Here is an 18,199-nt window from a genome sequence, read left to right on the forward strand (position 1 = left end):
TTCAGCAAAGCGAGGCGTTTGGGAGGCATTTGAAGTGTGCATGAGGCGACATCGCAGACTTTGGCGACAGGCCGCGCCGGTGGTGTGTTTGACGGCCAAGGTAGCGTTCAGGCCCAACAAGTTTGTACTCTAGATGTATGCTCGTACACGACACCCCTGGGTGTTGTTTTCGTCGCTACGAGCTGCTATCGTCTCGGCGTTTATTGTCCGAGACGTCGATGCATCAGCAAGACTCGCGATTCTTTCATATCTTCCCATGGGTGTGGTTTTACAACCTCCCCTCTCGTATCTTCATCTCAGCATCTCTATCCATGTTCGACACCCACTGGCCAGCTCATTGCGGCAACTCCGCAAACGCGCTCAGCGCGAACATAAGTCCAAAGCTCACCTTGAAAGCAATGTTGTCCTGCACCGCACTTCTCAGATCCACTCCTCTCACGTATCCTTGGATCGTTTTGTAGGGCACGAGGTGGATTCCGTAGCTTTCGGCGGTTTGGACGCCTGCGATGAGGAGGCCGATGAGGAGGGCGAGGGGTTTGGAGAAGAGGGAGACACCTAGGCCGGCGACGAGTCCTGCGTTGCCGTGTTAGCTTGGGAATGGGTGAAGGGGGGTGATGGGACCGTAGATGCACCTATAATGCTCCCCGCGCTCAATTGCCTCACAGCCCGCGCGTTGAAGCGTCCCTGGGATGTGACTATGGGTGTTCGGGCATCCGTCGCATATTGCGAGAATGACCAATCCTTTGGCGAGACATTGCTGGGCGACGAGTCTAGTCGGATGGGTTGTCGGTAGTTTTGGAGAAGAGGTGTGAAGACTAGGGCGCTGGAGACGCCCAAGCCGGCGGCGAAGAGCGGGGTGCGGAGACCGCAGGTGAAGAGGCGGGTTGTGAACATTGTTGTTGGCGACGATGGACTGGTGGTGTTGGAAAGGACGGAAGAGTTGTTTCAATGGGTGGACATGTGCCTCCCTGAAAGATTAGGTCAAGACTCGCGTGCCTTTGATTCACTTGATGCACGTGTTGGTGATGTCACAATCCCATTGGCGGCTGTTTCTCGCGGACACCGAGGCTTCAGACTCCTTCTTTCTATCAACATCACCTCTCGCACCATCACCTCTTTTCGGCGGTTGATTCTGCTGCTGTTCATACACCTGAAGCTTTCGTTCTCTCATCTTGTAATTTCGAGGCCGCCAGCCAGAAGACGTACGAGCTGTAGTGGGGCCTCGGAGGCTATGCATATGTGGCTGTGGTGATCCTCCTCAGAGGCACAGCATACAGCAACACAGCAGGCTGCCAAGTTTCTTGTCTCTTTTCTATACTCTCAAGAACACGACTTGTCGACTACAGCATCCACGAAATTCGTCAAACTCACTCAACGACATCAAGATGTCTGACCTCGACGTGGGCACCCTCTTCCACAACATGGGCAAGATCCTGCTCGCGGTCCTGGTCTTCGCCCTCAGCTTCATCCCCATCGGCGCCCTCGCCCTCCTCTCAGCCTGGCTCTGCTGCTTCGAAGAGCGCGCACACTTTTTCCAACGAAAACTTCCAAAGACCGAGACCTCTAAGGGCTTCCTGGTTGCTCTCGTGATCGCGCATTGCGCAGTCACATTCTTCCTGGCCATAGTATGGAGCTCCAACGGCACGTCGGCAATGACGGTCATCACGTACAGCGTGGCCATTGTCATTACAGTCGTATTCGGGCTCTGTCTGGGGGGCTTGATACTGGGGACGATGTGGCATATCTTCCAGACGAATTTCGTGAACAAGTCGGCGTCTGGCGAGTCGGGAAGCTATCAGCCGGTGGCTACTACCAATGAGCATGAGCTGGAGAGTGGTGCTCCCCAAACTGATGAATCGACTGCGGCGTCGACAAAGGCTTGATGAGCAAGAGAGAAGGGGATCCTGTCGGATGATTAATGTATGCTTGGCAATCTCCTCTGACCGTTCTCACCTGTGCATGCATTTACACTCTCACCTATTCCCTTTCCCCTATCCTCACTGGAAGCCTTCTTTCCATTTATTCACACCTCTACTGCTTACCTCACTTGTACATGAGCTAATTTACCTTTCTGGGTTTCATCCAGGCTGTAGATTGTGACTTCATGTGTCATGCCCTCTATGGATCTTCTGGCTCGTGAACAAGCTCACACGGCCGCACTCCTCGATATTCTACCGAGTCGGCTTCCTGCGACCCTTTTTCCTGCAACTTCAATCGCTCAAAGGTCGCAAAGATCACCGCCCACGATACTGCTCTCAACACTACACGCCAACATACCAACTCCAGCAACAATGTCAGATCTGGAAATTGTTACCCTTCTTGGGCAGTCAGCCAACATAGTCCTCAAGGCCGCTCAGGTTGTATTGTCCTTCGTTGCTCTCTGGCCACTCTCCATCCTGATCGGTTGGATTTTCGACTCCGTGTTGTGGCCAGCCCGACTGAACTTCGACAAGACCCCTGGATGCTGGCCGGCCGCCTTCATCAGCTTCGTCGCATACGTCGTCGCCCTAGTCTACAAGCTAAGCGAACAAGAGCCACTAGGTTGGCCGCTCCCGCTGCACGCGTTCTTGCTGTGGGGTCTGGCAATCGTTACATTCTCATGGCTTTGGCTTCTCCTTGCAGTTGCGATCGTCCGGGGCACTTGGAAGGGTTATGCGGCTGTTGAAAGGCGTGTGGGTAAGCGGGATGTCGAAGACTCGCCTGCCTCGGACCGTGCGACTGGGTCGCATGAACTGGAAGATGGGTTGCTGGAACGCGAAAGCAGCAAAGATTTGGAGGCTAGCACCGAGTGCTGAGTCTTCCTTGCCAATCTTTGGAATTACTCGTCTTACCAAAAGCTAATGGAAAAGCTACCAAGCCGAGAATCATGGATACTCCAATCTTGCTACGGTTCGGTCAGCATCTACGGCTCCATAATGCTAGGCAGCTACTTGTGCGACTTGCTTTAAGGACGCACTCTCATTCTGGCCTTCCTCTTCTCAAGACACAACTCGAACACTGGCAAATTCCCACACTGGACATCAGAAAACATCGACAACCACCACAACGACCACTATCATGTCGCTCGCAGCCCACGAAGCCGAGGTCATCTTGTCCATGGCGAAGGTCATTCTGCGCTGCTTCCTGATCGCCCTGAGTTTCATAACCATCTTCATCTCCAGCTACTTCATCGCCTGGTTCTTCTGAGCGATCATGCCACCGGGTCGCCACAACTCCAGGAAATACCGACGACCCGTCCTTGAGGCGGTGATGCCTTGGCTGCTCATGACCACACTCATTCATATTTTACTGTTGAATTGCGGTCTGAATGCTCTCATGGAGAAGGAACACACCGTCATGGCATTTGCCTTCACGCTCGCTTGGGCCGGGTTTTTCGCCACGACCTGTATTTCTTTACTTACCTGCACGATCGCGGCTCTGTACAGCGCGTATGTTGGAGTCTCTGCATTGCTGGACGGTGCAGCCGCAAGCCAGCCTGACAGCCATCCCAACAGTGCGCCGCTTTTCGAGGCATCGATGATAGAGCGCCATGGTTGGGAAATACTTTTGAGGGAAGACGAAAGGGGGACCTCAAGACAACGATCTTGTTGAAACCTCGAATCATGGCCATTTTCAGGAGCAGAATTGTCAGGATTGTCTCTCTGTTGGAGGTTGGGAGACGCAAATGAGGACTTGAGTATTGGAAGCACAGTCGGCATTGTTGGTCACGGAGATGCAATGGCATATCATCTTGGTTTCGCTGAAATGCTATTTCTGTCCTGGGAGGCGAGACTTCGATTTCCCCACCTGTGCATCTATTATTGCTAGAGAGCATTGCGGTCAGAAGGAAAGCACTTCTCGGTCAACATGGATAGAGGCAAGGAACGAAGATACCATATCAGGCTCGACGCCGCGCCCTTGTTCGTGTTCACCCTCAGGCAGAAAGATGGCTCAGATTTGACGTGGTTGCGATTGGATAGTGTACCTAGTGCATCCTGACGACCTAAATAGTCGATATGTCGCACTCGCCCTCGAGGCGCAGTTGACAGAGTCATAGCAGATAAAAATGTATGAGGTGTCGCAGCACAGCACAGCACATCACCTTCTTCGACGCGTATCAAACAACGACGACATTCACATTCAACCGATACATCCAGATCCACAATGACCCTCCAATCCCCACCAAACGACATCCTAGCTCTCATGCTGTTCATGTCAAAAATCACAACCTACACCATCTACTACGCCGTCACCTTCACCATCAGTTTCCTCCCCATCTACATGCTCTGCGGCGGCCTCATCGGCTGCATCGGCGGGCTCGAATGCCTCTCCTCGCGGACAATAAGCCTCATAGGCTTCGGCGTACCGATATCGACATACTTCCTCACGGTGCTGGGGCTCGTGGTGGCTCAGCTGACGGGCCACATCGCCGCCGACATGTCGTGGCATGCGTTGTTGACGTATACCGTCGTGGGGATGTGGTCGGTGGCTTTGGGGTTGTATGTCAGCTGGGATGTTTTGGATAGGGTGGGAAAGGTTGTGTGGAAGGTGTTGGATGTGTTTGGGTGGGTGTTGCCGGAGTTTCAGGTGCCGGAGGAGGGAAAGGAAGAGGTGTCTGAGGGAGCAAGGGAGGAACAGCAGGAGAGAAAGGCGAGTGGTGGGGACTGGGTCGATTGCGAGGAGGGAGCTGCTTCGGCCAGCAAGGGGGTGAAGGACGAGTGATGAAGGATCGAAAGTCGATACCACCCTTCGTGAGCGAATGAGGCGAGTCTGCAGAGATTGGCGACGGGGCATGGCAGTGAGTTGAACACTGCCTGTTGGGTTGGACACTCATCATCTTCTCCCAACCTGTGTTGTAAAATATGCTTTCGCCACTTATGCATCTGTACAGAAGTCGTACTCATCCACCAGAGTTGACGGTATGCTCGTTGAAGCCGATCTCGTCCATAGAACGTGATCAAAGTCCAATGCGAACCTGTGCTCATCAACTCTCGGCCTCTGCCCTCGTTCCTGCATATGCAGTCAGCCCACTTTGGTTCAAGTAGCCTGTTGCCGTAATACCTCGCATGTATCTCGGGTCTTACCAATGGTCTACGTTCGGACAACACGCACTTTTGAATGTCTGCTTGTTATCATACACAAACGCCGAGCCGTCCTCACGAGCGAGTGCCTGATCCGGAAATATCACAAAGGATTGTCGTTGCAATGCCGAGGCAAGCAATCTTTTGCGACCGAGTAGCCTCATATGTCTGCCGCTCTGTAATCCGCTCTCATAAGCCAAGCAGACCATCTCTTTGGACAGCGCAGTGTTTCAGATCCGTCGTCCCGGTCTTTCAACGATCTGACGGGAGGTCATCGTCCTTTCCCATTCCAGCAGTCATTCCGTGAGCCGGCGGGTATGGCGGCCTTACCGGCAGTTGTCATCACACAAATCGTGGTTCGGCAGACGATAAAGTCGCGAGACCAGCCCTACTTTCAAACGCCGCCGAGGGAGGAATCCGCCCATAACTTTGTCGGTGATTTTCATTGAATGCGGTTGCGGCTTGCTTACCTGACGTTGCTGCTAGTGTGGTGGGCGGAAGGATAGAGTTTCGGCGACAGACAGCTCGGCATTTTGGCTGGGGATATGCCGAAGAGCGATTAGGTTTGAGATAAGCAAGGAGGCTTGCATAGCGGGTCGAATCGTCGAGGTTTGTTGTCGACACGTGAAGTCCACGAAGAGGTGGGTTGCGGGAGGTGATTGGCGTGGTGGGGAGATGACGGACTTCGTTCCTGGTTTTCAGACTTCAAACCTGGTCTGTTGTTGCTGCTGACCGACCTGGCTGAACGCTATAAGCGAAGTCGATAGAAAGGAGGATGTGTTATTTGTAGACTTATTCCCTGTCGTTCTTGTCTACAGTAGCCCGCTCGTATTGGGCTCGGGTACATGCCTGGCGCTGGACAGCAAAACCTGTGGGTAGAATTCAAATCGCAAGCGCGGAATGATCTTATCTACGATCGTCTTGCGCGCTTGAAAGAGCTCCAAGCGAGATGTGTTCGCGGACTCGCGCGGCCCGGTGTCAAAGCATCATCACACTCTCGTCGAGAAAATGCCCTCGCCTGAGTGCAGTATAGGCCGCTCGACTATGGTGCAGGGCGTCAACTAGCTGTTGCCGGTCTGTAAGGTTTTCCTCTCTTGCAGTCTGATCGCCTATAAGCTGGCCAGGTCATGGTTGAGCGACTTATCGGATACTGCGGCTATCCCACAGACACGGAAAGTTGCTGAATTTGGATCACGCATCGAACTCGTTGCATCTTCCGCGTTTTCTTTCCACGCCCGGTCGTACGTAATATCGAGGCAGCTGAAAAGTATCATGGCCATTGCAAAGCGTTGTACATGAGCGCGAAAAGATTTGATGATGATAGAAGAGATAAAAGGAAAAAGAAGCACAAGAAGACATGTCGTTGCTGCCCGACAAGGACATGCCGCCGAGACTGGCCAATCACAGCGCGCGTAACAAATCGCAAACCCCCACTCACTTCCGCAATCTACGAGCTGAGCCCCTATTGAGATGACATGAACTGACCCAAAAGCACATCGCCGGCTCGACCGCAATCATCTCCTCGATAGCGCCGTCAACAGAATAACACAGCGGGCAAACTGCCAAGATGAGTACAGCCGAGCGCGGCAAGCGCCACAAGCAGCGCAAAGTCTTGCTGATGGGACGATCTGGAGCGGGGAAGTCATCGATGAGATCCATCATCTTCAGCAATTACGTGGCTAAAGATGTCCGACGACTGGGAGCGACGGTGGATGTCGAGCACAGCAATATCAAATTCATGGGCAATCTCATGCTCAACCTGTGGGACTGCGGCGGGTGAGCAAAGCACAACGTCTCTGACGAAGACATATTGCCGCCTTGGGTAGGGTTGACTGACTGGATCAACTCACAGTCAAGATTCGTTCGTCGAATCGTATCTCACCAACCAGAGATCACACGTCTTTACGTCCGTCGCTGTCCTCATCTTTGTGTTCGACGTCTCCTCTAAAGAACCTGCGCCGGACCTGTTGAGCTTCGCCTCCACAATCCGAGCCTTGCAGGAGTTCAGTCCCAACAGCAAGATCTTTGTGCTTTGCCACAAGATGGACCTGGTCCCTCCCGATCAGAAGAACATCGTGTACCAGCAGAAAGTCAAGGAGATCCGCGCCGTGTGCGAAGACGAGGGCTTCGTCGGCAAGCAAGTCGATTTCTGTTCCAGCTCGATATGGGACCAGAGCTTGTACCGGGCGTGGACGCAGGTCATCTACTTCCTGGTACCCAACGCCACCGTCATCGAGAGTATGCTGCAGAAGTTGGCAGAGGTCTTGGATGCGCGTGAGATGGTCCTCTACGAGCGCACCACCTGCCTGGTCGTCACCTACATCACTCGCGGCGACGAATCACACAACCCGTACAAGGATCGATTCGAGCGGATCAGCAGCATCCTCAAGACTCACAAGCACTCCATGTCAAAACACACTGGTCAGATGCCGTCAGAGGTGTCCTTCGCGGAGATGCAGATCAAGACCGGCGCCTTCATGTTCTTCATCACGCGGCTTACGGAGAACACCAACTTGGCCGTGGTGATGCCAAGCGACGAGGCGTCGTTCAACGCTGCGAGGGTCAATGTTCAGCTCGCAAGGACGGAGTTCGCTCATCTTGACATTGTTGAGAAGAAGGGCAAAGAGGCTCACAATTACAGCGCTCCTCGCGATGTCGTCACGACGAGTGATGATGGCGAGGTGGATTCTCAGAAGCGAAGCCGTCTAAATGACGACTGATCAAGATGCTCACAACTGAGATGTGGATTTGCTCGGGCTTGATTGGAGCCCGTCCTTGTGATGAAGACACCTCTCCTCTTCGCTTCGTGACCTACATTATCATCAAAGCCTGGACTGCTGAATACGAAAGCGCGAGGCGAGGTCGAAAGCCGCTGGCCAGGCCACTCTGGCCTCTTGCAAGGATTACACCACAGCAAGCAAAGAAGCGTATATTGCAAGGATCCATTCCGCAAGGTGTTGTGGCGAGTGGTGTGGATACGTCTGCCGGCAGCAGGGTATACATCATGTGAAACCGCAAGCAAACTCCACCACCACGACGAACTGCGGGAATAACGTGCCGCGAACGCGCAGGGTGTGGAGAAAGTCAAAGACCGACTCACGCGCGCAAAAAGTCTAGCCAAGCGACTGCGTCGAAACCGTCACGCTGGGTCGACATGATCCCAGCAAAAGTCCAGAGTTGAGTCTGTGCGATAGAGATAAAACAAGGACAGGGAATTCGTGCTCGTCTGACTGCAGCCGACGCTGTCGGATCTCTATAGGCCGGGAATCGCTCTTCATCACACCCTCTCCTCGCACACACCAATTGCGCCAATGATCAAAGCCAGGGGTTTTTGTATCTCTTGGTCGGATCGCTCGCTTGCGTTTGATGGTCTGCCTCGTCTGTCTTCAGACTAGACAGGGTACTTTGCGTGATGCGCTCCCCCTCTCGCATTTCGCCAAAAGTACCTTGCTAGTGGGTATTTTCAGCTTTGCAGCGAGGAAGGACCAACCACCTTTACCCTGTCCGTTTCAGCTCGCTTGCACGATAGTTTGTAGTCGTCGTGCCACTGCTGCTCGACTTCTTCACAATCTGGTGCCACAGCCAGACATTAGTACTGCTGCTGCACACACAGCAAGACCGACGCGGCACGGCACGGCATTCATCCACGCCTCTTGCATGCCGTATGTACGCGCACAAAGCCCCCGCATAATAATATATGTACGTTCCTTCGTCTACAAACAGCGCGAAGTGGCAAAGCAATCGATTTGTCTTCTTGCCGGACGCAGTTTTAGGAGGAAAATTGCCGGCTACTTGTCTTGATTCATACTGTGCAGGCGCCCCAAAACGGAAAGAGATTTCCCCCTCTTTCTTGTCTATCACTTCTACCGCTCATCGATGATGCCATGAATGGGTTCATGTTGGGAGGGGCACACCTGCTTGATGCGGCTACTCGATAGTCGTTACGTATTGTGCGTGTATACTTATATGTGGTGGTTCTTCTTGGCGAAGTCGGCTCCTTCTGCTGCGTGACCAACACTAACGGGTCTTGGCACTCAATCATCAGCGATGAGAGGTACGTAGGGAAGTATCCCGCCCTGCCCATGGTTGTTTTCCTGCACCTCCTCCCACCACACCACACACCAACACCACACAAACCGACGCGCACGCAGTACGCAGCACGCAGTCATCCTGCACAGCGCACATCCCCCAAGACTCAAATGCCGACTCACAGCTAGCCACACAACCTTGGCACGCAACACGCAGCGCACTGCTCACGGTAATTCTCTGATTGGATACCAACAGACGCAAGGGAGGTGTGCGTGTATGCGTGTGTGAGAAATGTCTCGGCCTCGTCGGCCTCTCGTCCCCGATAACCGACGGACACCGTATCCTTGTCCATGTCCTTGCGACTCAAGTGACAAACAAGTCCAGCCAGCAGCCTGCTGATGGGAAAAGTGTAAGTGAGAGGTAATGATGGGAGTATTTGACAAGATCAGCGATTCGAATGATTGTGATGAACCATCCTGCATTGCATGCCATGCTCGCTACGACTCGGGTGTCACGTTTCCCGAGAGGTACCGATCGAGAGGCACTCCACCGACGCCGTAGACAGGCAGGGCTGGGTTTCATTCCCATCCTCAGAGTCATCATGCGGCACGGTGCCGCCGCCGCGCACATGGCAAGGGTTCTTCTCTCTATTGGGTGTTTCTCGCCTGTGGGTTTTCGTTCGGCTTGCCGAGTCATTGCACGCCGTCGCCGTAGCCGAGATTATCTTTTTGGCGTTGGCAGAACGGGTTGGCTCGAGCGGGACCGGTGAGGCAGACGATCGTGATCCACAATTCTGGCGAGGACGTTTTGATCCAAGTACTTGGGTACATGTATTGTTAGACGACATGGATGTGAAGTGAGAAGAGGAAGAGATGCGGTGATTGATTGATGATTGTTCATTCATTTTTTGCGAGTGATTTGACTCGTCGTTAAGATTTCTTTCTTTCTTTCGTCGTCTTCTGTGTACATCTGAGCTTTCTGTCGATTATGTGTTCCGAGAGAATAATAGAAAATCCCGCATTATTACATGGCCGAAGCGCTTTTCTCACCTCCCATGTTGTTGTTCATCGCCAGATCAGAAAAGGTCATCATTCGTGGTGCTGTTGGGTCCCAAAATGTTCGTAGAGTGGTGACAACGTCTGGCCTCCTTTACTTTGTTTCACACAGCAGTCTAGTGCGAGGTAGAAATTCCCTGTCGATATATGCTCAAACGCCCCTGTTCATCCCATCCGCACACTGCCGTTTGGAGGTCGCCCGAGAGGAGTCTCGTCCTTCAAAGCGTCAAAGTAGTCACGATTCGATACGCCGTAAATGCAGTCGTCCTTGAGGTCAAATTCGCGTTCCAGTGATGAGTCCACGCCCCATTCTCGGCCGAGCCAGCAGCCGCTGTGCGCGGTGAAGGGATGCTTCAACACGTTGTGGATTTGGTAGTAGCGCTTTTCGCAAGCCTTGTGCTGGTCACGAGCACTGTCCCAATGCCCTCCTAGCTCGCGAAGACTCTGTAGGCCGCAATTGATCAAGTCCAGTGTCGTCTTGAGATTCGAGTCCAGGCCTCCCGCGCCGACGACATCTACCGCCGCCAGTATAGCATAGCCCACGAACGGTGTCCTCAATGTCAGTGTAATTTGGTGGCCTTCCTTCTGCAAAGCTTCCTTGGCCGTTCCAAGGATGCTCATGACTTGTAGCAATTCGTGAGCATGCCGGTGCGTGGCTAAAACATTTCGTGCGATGGATTTTGTGATGCACGCATGTCTCACGAAGCGGTTCGTCTTCAGGAACGAGAGATGATAGAGGACATGCATCGAGGTGAGGGGACCGACGTAGCCCTCGTGGATGCTGCGTTCGATGTTGGCCTGCGATAGTTGCAAGTACTCCGGCAGACAACCTTTCCAGTCTTGCAGAGCTGCGCGAGTCTTCTCGTAGAATTGCTCGTAGGCGTCTTCATACGAGATTGGTGAGCGATGAACTGCACGTGAAATGAAGTTGACCACGTCGCCCCACGTGGCGGCCACAAGAATCAGCCAGCCCATGGGTGAGATGTCGCTTGATGGTGTGATGATGGCCCTTGATGAATCAATGATGCCGTTGTTGTAGAAAGGAGCCTTCGAGGGCATGCTTCGCTCATACGCCTCGTCTGTGCATGGAAGCTGAATGAAGATGTCTTGCGGATTGACCAGACTGTGAGCCGCGCCACAGTAACGATCCATGAGGAAGCCAGACCAGAGTGTACGTCGCTTGCATTCAACCAATTGCTCCTTCGACAAGCCGAATTCGTTACGCTCCTTTTGAACGGGTTCGCTATCGTCCTGACACCCTGCCTCGGTGTGAAAGCGCAAGTACGTGGCTGCGTTGATTCCCGACCCAACGTAATCCCACGCAGAACTGTTGGCGCCTTTTGCAAATTGATAGAGACCTAGCATCAGGCGAGTTTGCACCAGAGCCATGTTCAGGCGACTCGCCTTGGCTAAGGCGGCTTCCGTGGCAATACCGAAACAGTGCTTGCCATATCCCGAATAGCAATCATCGGCGAATACAGAGCCAAGAGCAATGATCGCGTAGAGAACCATGCGTTCGTTCTGGCACTTTCGGGGGTAGGCTGTCAGCCAGCGCATAAAGTGATGCGGTGGGAAGATGCAGCATGTCACGTTGTTAACAGCTGCAAAGTATCTCTCCACAAGATGGACCGTCATCTGTGGTTCCATGGAGAAAGGATCCTCTTCGATAGAGACCACTTTTCCAGGAGATCGAGGTAGCACAGGCGACACCTGGTGATTCATGCCGTTCACGCCATTGGTGCCGTTCGTGCCATTGATGCCATTCACGACGGGCGCTACACTCCCATTCATTGTCATCATTGGAGATGCAGACCGATGCTTCTTCGCAGGAACTCCTGGTGACGGTTCCTCTGCAGGTGGTCGCTTGCTAACAGTGTCGGGCTCGGCGGCTGTGCCACTTCTTGGTGAGAGGTCTGTGGGAGGCTTGCGGCCAGGAGAGCCCGCCGTACTGCTCTGCCAGGCAGGTGTCGTTGCACTTGGCTCGGCTTGCGATTGATGGGTAGGAGCTCTTAGTGAAGGGTTAGTGCGAACTTTGCGACATGGGCGTTTCTTGACCTACTTTCGACATGGCCGCTGGGCCTTTTCACATTGCAGACAGCTCACAGTCCCGGGCTCACACTTGATCTTCTTCTCTCGGCAGTCCAAACATGCCATAGCGAGGCGCTTGCGCGGCTTGTTGGCTTTGGTGAGGCCCCATGCGGGATTGACCGTCTCGCCGTCCACGTGGGTAGGAATTCGGAAGCCACCTTCGTACATGTGGAAGGAGCCTTCGCCAGGAACGTCCGTTACGCCTAGGTAATTATTCTTGATTGACTCGGCCGCCGATTGTCCAAAGGCACTGCTGGAAGGCCTCTCCAAACTCGCCACAGGGCTGCGGTATTGCTGAGCAGTATCATCATGTCCGGCGGGAGTGTACGGGCTTGGAACGCCATTTGGGATGTATGAGCCAGCAGAGGTTGACGCTTGACGCGCTCGATCCCGCCGAGGATCACGATAGTCTCGCGATGCATCTCTATAAGCCGGATAGGGCGAGAGTGGAATAGTATGACTGTCGTGTCTCGCTACTGGGCTGGTCTCCAAAATGGGAAGCTCCAAATGTCGGTTTTGCGGGGGTGGTGGATAGGACTGTGCTTGCTCATGTGGAGGATGAGCGAGTGGAGGGTGCCAACTGGAATGGTTGCTGTTGTAGCTTTCGCCATTCTGGTGGCCGTTAGGTCCATTGGTGGCATTCCAGCCGCTGGAGTAGGTATGCGGACGTGGCTCGGGAGGACCTGATGTGAGGATGTCATGCAAACGAGGTAAGTTCTGAGCCTGCGGCCGATACTCAGATTGCACCGGTCCTGGATTTCGAAAGCTATCTGGTCTTCGTGAATTGCCTGGGGCGTCCAACAGCGAGGAATGTGAGTTGTATGTCGGCCTGGGCTCCAATGGACGTGGTAACTCTACCGTAGGTCGGGGTGGAACGGCATACGAGTGCAGTTGGTCGCTGGGGTGTCGGTCATGGTGCGGATATGCTCTCATCGGTTCCGCGGTTGCGCCTGAAAACATGGTCATGGTGCGGTATGCCGGCAGTGAAGTTGTTGTTCAGCGACCAGAATCCGGCATCGAAGGTCACGCAACAAGGACGACGATGCACCTGGAGTCGGTAGGTGGCCGCGATGGTTAATTGGCAGTGTCATGGAGCGGCAAGGTGCATGAAGAGCAGCAGCAGCAGTGTCCAGGAGCAGATGGGCCGGAGCAGCGAGTGAGACCAGTGGGATTGGATGTTTCGGGGCGGTGGTTTCGTGGTTCCCCGCGAGGGTACATGCAGTGGATGCAGAGAGCCTTGCTGCCGGGAAAGTAGCGACAGCAGAGCGTAGTGCAGCGCAGCGCGGTAAAGTGCAGCGCAGGGCAGGGCGCAAGACAAGACAAGTCAGGGCAGGCAGGAAGGTGAGCAATAAGCCGGCGAGGAAAAGACGTGGGCGATGGGTAAGGCTGAGATGACTAGCCAAAGGAAGGACAAGGTTCAGTGCTCGGCTCCTGGTGCTGACAGTTCACAGCAGCGGACGACGGTCATAGGCACCGTGGGCGATGGGGCGTTCGGCACTGCAGCGAGGTCGCGCGTGTCAGATGCCGGGTGGGCAGAGGGCGGGCGCTGCAGCAGAGGGCATGTGCAGGACGAGGAGCAGCAGCAGCAGAAGGAGGAAGAGGTGGTGAATAACGAGGTGTGGTGGTGAGGAGGACGGAGTGACTGGCAGACGGCGCAGGCGAGGCGGGCTAGTAGTAATCTAATGATACAGCAGCTCGCAGGCCAACGACCCTTGCTGGGGGGCTCGTCGCCAGCAGCGAGCAGCAGCGGCGGCGGCGGCAGACAGACAGGCTCTGGAGAGGGGCAGCACGCAGCACGGCCTGAATCGTTTACGCAGCAAAACGGCGGCGGCGACGGGTGGTGGATGGTAATTATGGGCAGCGTGCTAGGAAAGGGAAGCAAGCAAGCCACTGCCGAAGACGCCAACGGATGGACCCCGTCAATCGGGACTGCTACGGCGCGCGAGCAAGGGTGGCCTGCACGGGCAGCAAGACGAGCAGGCAGCGTCCGCGAGAGTTTTAGCCTTACACCTCCACCTGCACGCCGAGAGACGATCGCCCGCCGCCGCCGCCAGTGCGGTTGGTGCCATAAGGGCTCGGGTGATGACAAGTACATGTCGTGATGGCGATACTGATGTTCACGCTGGTTATGATTGTGCAGCAGCGTAGATAAGTGAAGAACCACAGCCGATGAGGCGGCTCCCTACTGCACACAGCGAGCGTCCCGAGCAACGGGGCCCGCCCAGGATAGATATCAGGACGGCCGACAGCGTCTGCATCCGCCCGCAGCCAGTCGAGCAGACCGTGCCGTCGTATCGAAGCGGAGCCGCACGCGGGCAGCGGGCGGGTGAGGGCGGGCGGGTGAGGTCTGCAGTCGGGCTGTCTGGCTTTCTGGGTGAGGGCTGCGGCGAGACGAGAGGAACAAAGCTTGGAGCCAATTGGGGATCAAGGTTGCGGGTGCGAGATGGAGCCCCTACCTCCGCCGCCGACCAGAGGCTCTCGCTAGCGGCGGACAAGCAGCAGCGTCCGGCCGGCTCTGCCGTTGCCGATCCATCCTTTCATCCTTGCCTGCCGCCATGAACCTGAACCCATGCGAAGCCGCATCTAGAGTCAGCGCCGTAGCCATGAAAATAACCCCGTTGAACTGCTCGAGTACTGCGCGGCGGGTGGATTCAAAACCCGCGTTGGGCGACGAGGTGTGGCCGCCGTCTGCCAGCCCGCGTCGGCGGCCATTGATGAGTGGCTCCACCGCATGCGCTGACTTCTTCACGCCCCCCGAGCCAGACGCCACAGCCAGCGACTGCCGCACTTCCCACCATCGACGCAGTAGGCGAGGGTACATGGCACAGAGGTCATGTCTGCCGATGCAATGGCCTGCCAGCAGCAGATCGATGCCTCAGTAGTCCCGCCGACGTCCTCTGCTCTCACATCAGCAACCACCAACAGCCTTCATGCCGTTTCCCTGGCGAGAGGCTCTTCTGCACGCTGCACGTTCATGTCCTTCTCCTGCTGCACTCGGCTGCCGGTGCTCTGGAGCCGCCCACACGAACATCAGCTCTGCCGGCGATCACTGCTGCTCTCGCGACTCGTGTCTGCCCGCGCCAAGCAGAGTGTCGGCCACATGTGCCCGCTGCGTGTCAAAATGCTTGCCACCCCAAAATCCATCGTCTCCACTGCTCGGTCTTTGTTGCGGGCGCTTTTTGATTGAGCGTCTCCTCCTCTCCCTGCCCGGCTTCGCGTCCCGTCGAGATAGATCAGCCCAGCTTTGCCTCTCCACGGCTGTCGTCTCATGCGGCCGGCTGGTTGCAACTGGTTGTGGAATTGGTACGCACGCACTCGGAAGAAGTGGCGGACTCGATCGCAGTGCGGTCCTCGTGCGGCGTAGTGGCGCTCAGCCGGTACAGCAGCACTGCGCGGCTAGCCGACCGATATAGTCCAGCGCGGGACAGGGCCCATGTTGGTTCAAAGCGATGGCGAGCTCTGTGACTGGCTCTCTGCATTTCAGCTGCAGCGCGAGAAGCGCCTCTGTGCCTAATTTTGCGGCATCTCACTTGAAACGCCTGCGGCGGGTCTCTCAGATGACGTGAAAAGAGGATCACGGTCGCGCACGAGGCTTCGCGGCCTCAACCTTAACCTACGCTCGCTTTGCGCGGACGCGCTGGGAGTGTTCTCGGTAGCTCTGGAGCGTGTCTCGTCGCCCTCCCACGGCTCAGCTGGATCCCGTTCATCGAGCAAATGATGGGGTCGAGTATGTATTGGCTCGGCGTGGCTTCCTGGCGCGGCGCCGTCTCTCACATGCAAGGTGCCGCGCTGCAGGATCGGAGCAATCTTTCATCAAGATTTTGAATCATGGCCAAGGTTCTCGAATGAGACATGCAGTTGTCCAATCGAAGCTCACACCGATCTGGATGGCGTCAGCTACAGAAGACGGTTAGCGCGTCGGCACGCACTCTGCTCGTGTCAAGACCGGCCCAGGATGCCCCGGTCTGAAAGCACTCCCCGTCGCCTACAGAGTTGACGGGAGGCTTGGCTGTTAGCTAATCCCCTAAGGCACAGTCTTGAAGGTACCTACAGTCGCAGATACCATCGACACTACTGATCCTCTTCTTCCTGCAACCACCCGCCAAGGACGACGGGCAATTCTCACCGACCTTTACACGGCAGACGAGATCCTCCTGCCAACACAATTGGACCCATTCTCGGCCATGATCGGCTCGAGGCTGCCAGCGCAATCGTCCATTGCTCACAAGAGGTACATGTACTGGCACTACTTCGGCCATGCAACAGCCACATCGGTAACTAAACTTCGGCACAGGGATGTGGAAGACCAACATTCTCGATCCCTCTTCAGCCCCCAGTCTTGGACGAGCCGCACGCATCCAGGTGGCGAACTCTCTGCTGGCCACGAGGCCGCGTGTTTGCGTGTTGCGCGTTCTCGTCGCCCTGGTGCCCTTGAGATCCTGGACTTAACCTTCATTGGCTGAAGGCGGAGATTTACTTACTTCGGCAGACTTCATCCAACCCAGCATCTGACTGAAGCCATCGGCAAATGGGAGTGTCGCTTTTAGATCAGCGCTGTCTTTCGTTGGCCGAATCCCTGCCAAAGCAGCAAGGTGGTGTCGGAATTCGAGATCCATGGCGGCAAGATCGGCATCTATTACCTGGTCCATTGTCGTCCGTGCTTTCGCTAACTCTCCTCTCCTTACTACAGTCCCTAGTACAAACGTTAGTAACCCCTGCTAGCCTAACTACTAATACTATACTATTCTCGGCTATATTAACAAACTAACGCGTCTTAATACTATATCCTTTATATCCTTATATTTTAATATAATAATAGCTTAGAGTACTATATTTATAGTTTTTAAAAAAGGTACTATCTAGGCTCTTTATAGATACGCTAGCTAGCTACTATAACATATTATAGATACTCTCGGCTCTAATAAAAGAATAATATTACGAGTCCTAGTATTTTATTAATAAAAATCTCTATATATACTATAGTATTATAGATACTTTTCTATAATATCTACTTAAATACGATAATAGCTTATAAATAGAGCTATAGCTAATATATACTTAAGGCGGCTTAGATTTAATTAGATTACTAAGCTTAAAGGTATATTACGAGATATCTAGTATTAGGATCGGTTTACTAATCCTAGAATTTTATTTAGAATAAGTACTAAGCTTAAGTCTTTAGTTAGAGCTCGTTAAAAGGAGAGAGTTAGTAGACTACTAAAATAATTTTAAAATAGAGGTTTAGGTATAATTATAAACTAAATAGTAAAATTAAATAGTAAGTTAAACGCTATTATATAAACTATAATATTATTCCTATATACTAAAAGAAAAACGTATCGCTCTACGCTCTATAAGATAAAAGAGAGAGTACTCTATCGCTCTTTTAATAGAGCGAGAGAGCGGTTATATACGCTAATTCTAGGAAGCCTATACGTACTCTACTTAATCCGTAATACTATTCTCTTTCTAGCCTAGCTCGTCCCGAGCTACTATAATAAGTATATAGTACTTTCCGTCCCGTCGCGTACTTTAGGCGATAATATCTCTTTTTCTTTTAGATAATATTCTCCTAACTAACGCTCTATCTATACGAGGCTATAAACGCCGCGCTATATAAATCGAACGCTTTAGAGAAGTTATTATAAAGTATTAGGATCGGTTTATTAATCCTAGAATCTTACTTAGTACGGGTACTAAGCTTAAGTCCTTAGTTAGAGCTCGTTAAAAAAAGAGAGTCGGTAGACTACTAAAATAATCTTAAAATAGAGGTTTAGGTATAATTATAAACTAAATAGTAAGATTAAATAGTAAGTTAAACGCTATTATATAAACTATAATATCGTTCCTATATAATAAAGGAGAAGCGTATTACTCTACGCTCTACTAGGTAAGAGGGAGAGTACTCTATCGCTCTCCTACTAGAGCGAGAGAGCGGTTACGTACGTCGATCCTAAAGAGCCTATA

General features: G+C 53.5%; 7 protein-coding genes across 7 annotated transcripts; 4 read left to right on the top strand and 3 right to left on the bottom strand.

Annotated features, from left to right (window-relative positions):
* Positions 1 to 334: 334 nt before the first annotated feature.
* M409DRAFT_70291 (uncharacterized protein) lies at positions 335 to 894 on the bottom strand (the record flags this gene model as incomplete). The annotated part of the gene is made up of 2 exons (XM_033818662.1): positions 335 to 573; positions 633 to 894. The coding sequence occupies 2 exons, from the start codon at positions 892 to 894 to the stop codon at positions 335 to 337; spliced, it is 501 nt and encodes a 166-aa protein (XP_033661656.1).
* Positions 895 to 1,385: 491 nt separating this feature from the next.
* M409DRAFT_28903 (uncharacterized protein) lies at positions 1,386 to 1,883 on the top strand (the record flags this gene model as incomplete). Its single annotated transcript, XM_033809224.1, has 1 exon — positions 1,386 to 1,883. One exon carries the CDS (start codon positions 1,386 to 1,388, stop codon positions 1,881 to 1,883), a length of 498 nt encoding a protein of 165 aa, XP_033661657.1.
* A 714-nt stretch (positions 1,884 to 2,597) lies between these two features.
* On the bottom strand, positions 2,598 to 3,698 carry M409DRAFT_59791 (uncharacterized protein; the record flags this gene model as incomplete). Its single annotated transcript, XM_033814301.1, has 3 exons — positions 2,598 to 2,837; positions 3,076 to 3,258; positions 3,333 to 3,698. The coding sequence occupies 3 exons, from the start codon at positions 3,696 to 3,698 to the stop codon at positions 2,598 to 2,600; spliced, it is 789 nt and encodes a 262-aa protein (XP_033661658.1).
* Positions 3,699 to 4,143: 445 nt separating this feature from the next.
* On the top strand, positions 4,144 to 4,701 carry M409DRAFT_59792 (uncharacterized protein; the record flags this gene model as incomplete). The annotated part of the gene is made up of 1 exon (XM_033814302.1): positions 4,144 to 4,701. One exon carries the CDS (start codon positions 4,144 to 4,146, stop codon positions 4,699 to 4,701), a length of 558 nt encoding a protein of 185 aa, XP_033661659.1.
* A 1,926-nt stretch (positions 4,702 to 6,627) lies between these two features.
* On the top strand, positions 6,628 to 7,780 carry M409DRAFT_59793 (uncharacterized protein; the record flags this gene model as incomplete). Its single annotated transcript, XM_033814303.1, has 2 exons — positions 6,628 to 6,836; positions 6,913 to 7,780. 2 exons carry the CDS (start codon positions 6,628 to 6,630, stop codon positions 7,778 to 7,780), a joined length of 1,077 nt encoding a protein of 358 aa, XP_033661660.1.
* Positions 7,781 to 10,309: 2,529 nt separating this feature from the next.
* Positions 10,310 to 13,198, bottom strand: M409DRAFT_70293 (uncharacterized protein; the record flags this gene model as incomplete). The annotated part of the gene is made up of 3 exons (XM_033818663.1): positions 10,310 to 12,152; positions 12,204 to 12,967; positions 13,091 to 13,198. 3 exons carry the CDS (start codon positions 13,196 to 13,198, stop codon positions 10,310 to 10,312), a joined length of 2,715 nt encoding a protein of 904 aa, XP_033661661.1.
* A 209-nt stretch (positions 13,199 to 13,407) lies between these two features.
* M409DRAFT_59795 (uncharacterized protein) lies at positions 13,408 to 14,334 on the top strand (the record flags this gene model as incomplete). The annotated part of the gene is made up of 4 exons (XM_033814304.1): positions 13,408 to 13,444; positions 13,488 to 13,573; positions 13,684 to 13,848; positions 13,927 to 14,334. 4 exons carry the CDS (start codon positions 13,408 to 13,410, stop codon positions 14,332 to 14,334), a joined length of 696 nt encoding a protein of 231 aa, XP_033661662.1.
* Between the last annotated feature and the right edge of the window lie 3,865 nt (positions 14,335 to 18,199).

This window comes from Zasmidium cellare (genome assembly GCF_010093935.1).
Source record: "Zasmidium cellare ATCC 36951 unplaced genomic scaffold M409scaffold_46, whole genome shotgun sequence".
NCBI lineage: Eukaryota > Fungi > Ascomycota > Dothideomycetes > Mycosphaerellales > Mycosphaerellaceae > Zasmidium > Zasmidium cellare.